The sequence below is a fragment of the Crinia signifera genome, chromosome 4 (genome assembly GCF_055691185.1).
Source record: "Crinia signifera chromosome 4, ASM5569118v1, whole genome shotgun sequence".
Lineage (NCBI taxonomy): Eukaryota > Metazoa > Chordata > Amphibia > Anura > Myobatrachidae > Crinia > Crinia signifera.
Genome location: NC_139220.1, coordinates 110,655,013 through 110,664,345, shown reverse-complemented (window position 1 = coordinate 110,664,345; position 9,333 = coordinate 110,655,013). Strand labels below are relative to the sequence as shown.

The following is a 9,333-nucleotide window of genomic DNA, read 5'->3' as shown; positions in this document are numbered from 1 at the left end:
GCCATCTAAGTGCATGGAATACAGTTTATTTCCACTGGTTGTGAATGAGATGGTGGTCTCCATTTGTAGTTGGACTCTGCCATTTAGCGTCACACGGCGGGTCATTTCCAATGTTCTCTCTACCTTGATGAAAGGTCACTTTCATTTGTCTGGCTACATTAACCAGCAGCAGTTTTATTACTGGGCAGAAAACAATCCACATCAGCTTCTTCAAAGACCCCTACACAGCCAACTGGGCCATCTGAGAGCCGATTATCGTGAATCTGCGGCTGTGCATTGCAATCTCACCTGTATTTCACCTCTGCTGCTGCCTGATTGACAGGCAGGGGCATTGAGAAACTAAAAAATTATCAATAGCGATAAATCCAGCAGCACCGCAGGTAGCTGGATAATGCTATTGTGAGCTGAACAAACAATTTAATGATGAGACAAAAAGCTACACAGAAATTTTATTAAAACAAAATCATTGTATGAAGCATTGATGAGGTAGGAGTGAGCCAGAGGAGACGTGGCCCATGTCAACCAATCAGCTGCTCTGTATAATTTTATGTAATGCAAATCATAGATGTTTCAGTGCTGATTGGTTGCCATGGGCCACTTCTCCTCTGGCTCACTCCTCCCTTATCACTGCTTCATGCATCTACCCCATTATGACTGATCAAATAATTTCAGAATTGTGAACTAATTAATGGCAAACATGAATGAAGTCTGAGTGAAACAATAGGTTTGACTTTGTATGTTATTTATAAAATATTTTAATTAGTAAACATAAGTACATTAAACTGTACTTAAAAAATATTTTCCCCCCCACAGGCACACAACACACAGTATTATACAAGAATGACTTATGTATACAGGCATAGCAGACACATTGCTGGCCGATGTTATTCCACCATCGCCAGGTCTTTCAGAGCATGGCTGCGTGGTTTCTTGGCTTTATATCCTGGTCGGAGAAATTCAATTTTCCTTTTCTTAGCCTCAATCTTTTTTCTGTGTTTCTTAATCTTCCTCTTGGCTGCCAGGTCAGGGTTTGCCACAGCCTAAAGTAAATACAGGCACATACGCTTACATTAGTGTATTATGTTATGGTTCTTGTGTCCAAAATCAGACATAAAAGTTACAGGAACAGATTATATACAGTACAGGCCAGACAATGAAAGCATCTGTAGGAAGCATCACTACGGTAACCTCAATAAAGGACATTTGCAGATGCACACCTTATAGTACCAAGCACTGCTAATCAGAATAACTACAATGAACGCTGAAATCTAAAGCCCTGTACACAGTGAGATATTGGCTATTTTGTCTAAGTAATAATAGTCTATGATCTAGTCAAAATTGCCTTGCCTGCACAGTCAGTCAATCTATGCTAGAAAATATGGACTAAGCAGGAGAAAAACTGAGATTTTGGCTACCCTTCTAGGCAATTTTGACTATCTAGTCAAAATCGTCTGCCCAAATCTCAGTGTGTACACCCCTGTTACAGTGTGATGTCAAAGAAGCCAGGCCACACCCACTCAAGGGCCCCACATATGAGTACAACACAGGTTCTTAAAACCTCTGATAAATATACAATGGGACTGTTATATTATCAACTCACAGGCCTAATTAACATGTCCAACTGTTGTGAAATGACAAATCCCAGCATGCCCTGCCACAGTTTCAGCATTCCCTAACAGCACAACTGTGGCAGGGTAAGCTGGAACGTGTAGCTTAGCAAAAGTTGGAGAACCACTAGCAAATGTGTAACCATAACTGGACTAATTATGGAATAAATCCTTGTATATAGCAATCAATATATTGTTTGGGGGGGAAATGATAGGCAACCAATACCAGCAACCACTAGTAAAAGCATACATTACCTGCAGGGCTTTTTGTTGTTTCCGCATAGCTCGCTTCTGATTGACTTGCTTCTGTACACCAGAAAAGGACAAAGAGAAAGTCCCCAAACCAACCAGGTTCTTTAGAAGGTCTATGATTTCCTGAGCGAGGTTTTTCAACGTTGGGTCTAAAAAAGAAATAAAATAAAACATTTTTATAGTGTGTATGTATGGATTTATGTATATACCATATATACTCGAGTATAACCCTACTTTTTCAGACTGAAAAAAGAATAAAAAAATGTGTTCCTCCACGTGGAGTGGAAAAGGTGGCGCTTAGACCTGGGCTGGATCACTGGCAGCTGCTGGATAAAGTCGGATTTGTCAGGTCCGAACTATAGAAAACCACAAAAAAACAAAGAAAGCAGCGCCAATGGCTTGGTATTCCAATAAGTAAAATTAAATATAAATAATTCTAAGGATGAGATTAGACTGATTGTACAGTAAAATCAATACATTTTATTCAACCAACAGTGACCATAAAATACTGGTATTACATCACCTCACGTGAGGAATAAAAATGGGGGGGGGGGGGGATTGGGAAATAAAATATGGGCTGTCCGTTCCTATTGTGCCTTGGATATTGTGCCTTGGATAATAAAGTGCAAATGCAAGAAAACAAGGGGGGATAATTGTGTTACCGTCCACCTGTAGATCGAGAGTTCTGGGCATTCGGTTTACTCCCTGGGACTCAAGGCCTGAGTGTTTGTGGGCCGAGTCACCTTCCAGATTAAGGGAGTCACCCAAGATTTGTATTCCCAAAGCTGGTACTGGGGTCCTTTGAGGTGTTTTCGGATAACGTCCAAGTTTATGGAGATGTGGGGTCCAAGCAAAAGTGGGGAGTCCAAGGCTGGTCCGGATCAGTCCAACAGGTTGTAAAAGACAAGACACCTGACGCGTTTCGCCGTCTCAACAGCTTTGTCAAAGGTGATGGTATGGTGTGTTTGAGGGGTTTATATACCCGAGGTGTTTTAGGAGGGGGCTTGTATGCAGATTTCCTTGGGTCCTTGCTTCCTGTGAGGCCTCATACACTGTGCCGTAATACAATTTGCGCTATAAGTGATCTCTAATAGCGCAAATTGTATTACGGCATGGTGTATGAGGTCTCACAGCAAGGACCCAAGGAAATCTGCATACAAGCCCCCTCATAAAACACCTCGGGTATATAAACCCCTCAAACACACCATACCATCACCTTTGATAAAGCCGTTGAGACGGCGAAACGTGTCAGGTGTCTTGCCTTTTACAACCTGTTGGACTTATCCGGACCAGCCTTGGACTCCCCACTTTTGCTTGGACCCCACCATCTCCAAAAACTTGGACGTTATCCGAAAACACCTCAAAGGACCCCAGTACCAGCTTTGGGAATACAAATCTTGGGTGACTCCCTTAATCTGGAAGGTGACTCGGCCCACAAACACTCAGGCCTTGAGTCCCAGGGAGTAAACCGAACGCCCAGAACTCTCGATCTACAGGTGGACGGTAACACAATTATCCCCCCTTGTTTTCTTGCATCTGCACTTTATTATCCAAGGCACAATAGGAACGGACATCCCATATTTTATTTCCCAATCCCCCCCCCCCCCATTTTTATTCCTCACGTGAGGTTATGTAATACCAGTATTTTATGGTCACTGTTGTTGAATAAAATGAATTGATTTTACTGTACAATCAGTCCAATCTCATCCTTAGAAATATTTATATTTAATTTTACTTATTGGAATACCAAACCATTGGCGCTGCTTTCTTTGTTTTTTGTACTTTTTCAGACTATTTTGTATGCTGAAAAAGCCCCCCTCGGCTTATACTCGAGTGAGGGTCCCACTTGAGTCAATACGTTTTCCCAGTTTTTTTGTTGTAAAATTAGGTGCCTCGGCTTATATATATATATACACACACACACTTCTTCAGCTGGAGTGTAAGTGGATACACCAGTTATAAAACGGCAATGTCATTATTTGTTAGCCTGGTAATTTTCATTTTTTCCTATTAACAGGTTCATCCTCCCTTGACCAGTAGGGGGCACCTGGACTTAATGCATTAAGATCTGCTACAAAAATTAGCGTGCTAACAAAGATTTAACTTGACAGATATTGTATTGTTGTAATGTATTTATATTTTTTCTATCTTGCTTAAATAGATGTTTTTTTGTTAGAAGTGCAATGTGTTTGAGATATAAGTGTGATGTTTTTTTCTCTTTGTATGTAATCTTGTGGCAAGTAATTTGCATTTTTGTCTGTAGTATCACAGATTCACTCTGCATCACCTGATCACAACAGGTGTCTAAAGGCCCCTACATACGCAGAGATGTGTGCCAGAGATACATAACGGGAGATTCAGCACAAGAGATTTCACTCTTGTGACTCATTTCAGACAATGAGCCACATACAGAGAGATTTGTGTCAGAGATTCATAATGGGAGATTCAGCACGGGAGATTTCAAATCTGTCACAGAAAGTGAAGTAAAAACACTGCACTTCATCACAAAAATGTTATTATTACTGAACACATCTAGCACATAACTTTATGTCTTCTTTAATAAGTATTCTTTCACCTCCCCTAATATGCTACCCCCCCCCAAAAAAAATAAATAAATCATGGTGGCTAGTGGTTCCCCCTGAACCGAATGCAAACCCATATGCAAACTATTAAACGTTGGTGGTACAGTGGGAGCTGACAAAAAAATACTTACCAAGTCCGGGGTCCAGCGTCTCATCCTCTGTCATACAGACAATAATTTTGTAAAAAAAAAAATGGCATGGGGTCCCCCCCCCCAGGCATGACCAGCCCCGGGCTTTTTGAGTGGTCCTGGTTCCCAAAATCCAGAGGACAAAGTGCGTGGGGTCCCCCTGATTTTGGGGACCAGCACCAGGCTCTTGAGCTGGCCCTGGTTTCCAAAATACGGGGGACAAAATGAATAGGGGTCCCCCATATTTTGGAGACCAGCACCAGGCTCAACTAGCAAGGGGTGTAATGCCATAGCCAGGGGACACGCTTGATGGTGTCCCGTGGCCAAAGCATTACCCACCCTAACTAGTCAGCCCAGGCCGGGAGTTTTTGGGGAGGTGGGGACCCCCCAAATAAGGGGGTCCCCCCTCTCCAGGGCACCCCAGGCCTGGGCTGCAGCCCGGGGCTATCCCCTGCACCCCTGGGCGGTGGGTGCAGGGTTGATAGCTTATTTAACAGTAATATTGTCTTTTACAGTAGGACTACAGGTCCCAGCAAGCCTGCCCCACATGCTGGCACTTGGCAGAACCACAGGTACCAGCATGTGGGGCATTAAAGGCCCGCCGGTACCTATAGCCCCCCTGTAAAGGAAATATTAAAATAAAACAACAAACACTGGTTTTAAATGTTTTATTTAATAAAAACACAAACACAGAGTTTTTAGTATTTTATTAAACTGCATCTGGTCTTCACCTGGGGGCAGCGGCCCCCTAAGCTCTTTTGCATGGCCGCCGCCTCCCAGGGCTTCTGCCTCTTCATCTGTGTTCTTCACCTGGGGGGCGGCAGCCTTTTAAGCTCTTTTGCATGGCCGCCGCCTCCCAGGGCTTCTGCCTCTTCATCTGTGTTCTTCACCTGGGGGGCGGCGGCCTTTTAAGCTCTTTTGCATTGGCCGCGCCTCCCAGGACTTCAGGAGCTCTTCACTCCTCCTCCGCCGTCGGACTGACTGCCCCGACCCTGTCTCGAGCTGGCTAATATAGCCAGCTCTAGGGGGCGGGGCAATGACGCGGCGAGCCGTGATTGGCTGGCCGCGGCCATTTTGAAATTTGAATTTTTTTTTTTTTTTTTTTTTACATCTCCGTGACCCGTCCCGATGCCGCCGCGCTGCCGCCGAGAGGAGAGGTGAGGTGGGGGTGGCGATGGGTGCTCCTGCTGGTGGGGGAGGGAGGTCAGGGGTGGCGGCGGTGCGGGGTGCGGCGGTTCTGCGGTGCGGGGTGCGGCGGGTCTGCGGCGTCCGCAGTCGCTCAGTCCTGCTCATCTGCCCGCAGCCACACATGCGGGAGATGAGCAGGAGCTTTCTGAGCGACTGCTCTGAATTGTACAGCCCGTCCGTTCTGAATCTTGGACAGATTCAGAACGGCGGGTGCGCGCATGTAAATCGCTGTGTGGGCTATATACACAGCGATTTACATGCATCTTCAGGCATTTTCTGAGCGATTTGTTAGAATCGCTCAGAAAATGCCTGAATATCGTGCTGTATGTGGGGGCCATTAATTAAAGTCCTTCACACCTCAATAGGGGGAGGGAATGTTTTCACAAGGATGTGGCTATAAATACTGTGTATGTGTGTAACTTTTTATCCTGATGACGAGATTAAATCTCGAAAGATCCTGAACCTGTGTGTGGACTTTTCTTTCTCCAAGACGCCCAAAATTATTTGCATATTTGCACATGTAAAATTGATATATTGTGTATTTAATGAAATTGTATATTCATAAATTTCTTTTTATTGTTCCCAACATTGGAAACTTTGAAATGCCATAAACATTTTTGGTGTATATATATATATATATATATATATATATATATAAGGTGTTCCACCTTGATAATAATATATTTAACTATTCAAGGCACCTTTAAATCCGCATTAGATCTGTGGCTTTAATATTCTTTTGCACAAAGTGTGTCTGTGGTGAAACTCAAATCACCTGTATGGCTTTCACCCCACCTGTCATTAGTACATGACATCACCGGCATTTCAGAGATTCTGATTGGTGGATAGTTGGGATAAATTATCCTCGGGTAGTCACTGAACCACGCCCTCTGACGAAACATGTTAGGGCTTGGTCAGTGATACCCGTGCTGACTGTGTCCCGGCGCTGTCTTCTGCCTGTGTCCCCGGCCTCCGGTTTCCGAGTCCTGTCGGCGCAACCCAGCGTCTGCGAGTCCCTATCGACCTGATGCCAGTGGAGATGCGGTTGGAGCAGATTTGCCGTGGTATTGTTTGTTTAATCATGTGGTAACCAGCCCACACTGTTCTTTTATTGGTACGAGCAATTGCTTTTATCCTTTTTAAGGAGTGTTTGTTCCTCCATAATAAATATATCGTTTACATGCACCATGGAGCGCCCCTCTGTTCTATATTTTCTCTAGATTCATACGTCCTGATCCTGGATGCTTGGTCATTTTCCAATTGAGGGAGCTGCAGTCTATATCATTGGACTTTGGTGAAACTTCTGTGCCTCTTTGTTTAAAGGGCTAACATTGCTGTACTCATTAGAGACTTGAAAATCATCAGCGCCACCTGCACTACGGTTTTTTCTATATATATATATATATATATATATATATATATATATATATATATATATATATATATATATATATATACACATATATATATACAAACCAATGTGAGTTGAATCCAGGTCAGTGTTTTTATTTAATTTTTTTATGATGAATTGATTTTATTACATTATTACAGTAAAAGTCTGCTCCCCAGCAATGTCTCCTTTCCAGGTGCATTTTTTCAAGTATACCATGTGCAGATATACGGAATAAGTGTACTTTAATATCGTGCTCCAGCATATTGGTGCAAATAAGATTTCTTAATTGAAATTGGTTATGAAGTTGGGCGTGTTGCAGCAAAAGTGGTGGTGGGGGCAGAATATGAAACTGGAAAGGAAATCTGATCCCTCCCTTCCCTCCAATCAGTGATGAAGGGCAGCTCCTCCTCACCTTGTTCCGCATACGTGCTGTGGAGTTCTCTGAAGAGTGGAGCGATTATAGTCGGCAGAAACGGCGTCACGTTCTCCTTTCCAAGGTCTACTGCTATTGCGCCAAGGAATTTAAAAACAAATATCCTCTATAACAAGAAACAAAAGAATGCAAACAGATCAATAACCATTTATTTTCTCAGTTACATTTACTACACTCTAGAGCCGTAAAAATGCAGAACGAAGACAAACTACCCTGATTGCAAAATGCTTTGTTCTAAACATCACTATGCCATGGAACTATCCTACAGTTTGGATAGTTTGAAACGAAAGGCCACCCCCCCCCCCCCCCCCCCATCCCCTAGTGCGATATGAGCACTTTTCATGCTATTCCGACGCATTGTTGTGATGAATCGCATGAAAAGTGTAATATCGCAGGTCCTTTTCCTGCCATTGCGACGTGCATTCCCATGCGCCTCGCATTGCAAATCCGGCGGGCTGCCATGAATATTGGTGGCAGCCAGCAGCCCTTGCTGGGATCGCATAGGATACATTGTATGCAAATGGAGCGCATACAATGTATCGTATGCGTTCCAGGCGTCCAGGACCTGCTGGGTGAGTTGGTGGGGGTGGTGTCGCATGCAATATCTCCCACTAGTGAATGGGGGCCTTGAGTTGCAAAATAGTTGCTCTATTAGAGGACAAGAACATGCAAGTACATACAGGAGCATAGAACCAACATTATATTTCCCATCAGGAAAACCCCTTATTGTAGCTGTGATTTTGAATAGAACATATTTTGTATAGCCGATAATGTCTATCGCACCTATATTTTATGGGAATCACTGCCATAAAACATGTCAGGGTTCCGCCTTAGTTTGGAATAACTACTAACTCTGGTCATACCAGTGGCGTAAGTTCATCCATATAGCCCGGAGGCAAGATATAAGCTGGTGCCCCCCCCCCCCCCCCCATATAGAGAGGGAGAGCAATGGAGAGAGAGGAGGAGAATGATAGATAGGGAATCATGGAGAAAGATTGAAACAAGTGTCATAGTGAGAGAGAGAATGTCAGGGAGGGAGGGGGAGCCAGGGAAAGTGAGGAAATGAAAGGGTAAAGCGAGAGACTGTCAGGGCTAGAAAGAGAGTGGGTCAGAGGAGAGGGTGCCTGAGTTTGAGAGGGAAAGAGAAGAGGGTGGTGAGATACAGCGTCATGGATAGAGAGATTGGTGGGTGAGAGCATGGGAGGAGAGAAATGGTTAAATAAAGAGGGGTGACAGAGGGTGATATATATAGAGAGGGGGTGAGGCAAAGAATGAAGGGGATCAGGCAGAGAGAGAGGGAGTTGAGAGAGGGGTGTCAGGCAGAAAGGGTTCAGGCAGAGACAGAGGGGTGTAAGGTAGAGAGAGGGGAGTCAGGCAGAGACAGAGAGAAAGAGAGGGGGTTAAGGTAGAGAGAGAGGGATGAGGGGTCAGGCATATAGAGAGGGTGGTGAGCCAGAGAACAAGGGGGGTGAGAGAGGGGTCAGTTAGGTAACGTGCATGTATAGCTCCCGGCCACCAGCAGCCCCCTGACCTTAGCGACACCGCTAGAGCCGCGGTGCCGGAATTTGCATGACCTCCCGTGCCTCTGCTGCCTTCAAGGCCTCATGGCCTGCACGCCGTCCCATCATGGAGCCAGGCTGCAGTCCGCTTAGGCGGTGATAGACAGCTGCCGGCGCTGCAGATCTAGTACGGCCTTCAGGGGCTGAACACCCACAGACGCTGGGCTGCTTCTGGGCACCCTCTCCCTGCA

General features: G+C 44.7%; 1 protein-coding gene across 1 annotated transcript in view; it reads right to left on the bottom strand.

Moving 5' to 3' along the window:
• Window positions 1-725: 725 nt before the first annotated feature.
• UTP20 (UTP20 small subunit processome component) overlaps window positions 726-9,333 on the bottom strand; it is a 107,052-nt gene continuing 98,444 nt past the window's right edge. Inside the window, exons 60-62 of the mRNA XM_083182218.1 lie at window positions 7,563-7,689; window positions 1,863-2,008; window positions 726-1,040 (exon numbers count right to left, since the gene is read on the bottom strand). Of these exons, the coding sequence (XP_083038344.1) occupies window positions 885-1,040; window positions 1,863-2,008; window positions 7,563-7,689 (429 nt within the window). The 3' untranslated portion in view covers window positions 726-884. The remainder of the gene's footprint in view (window positions 1,041-1,862; window positions 2,009-7,562; window positions 7,690-9,333) is intronic.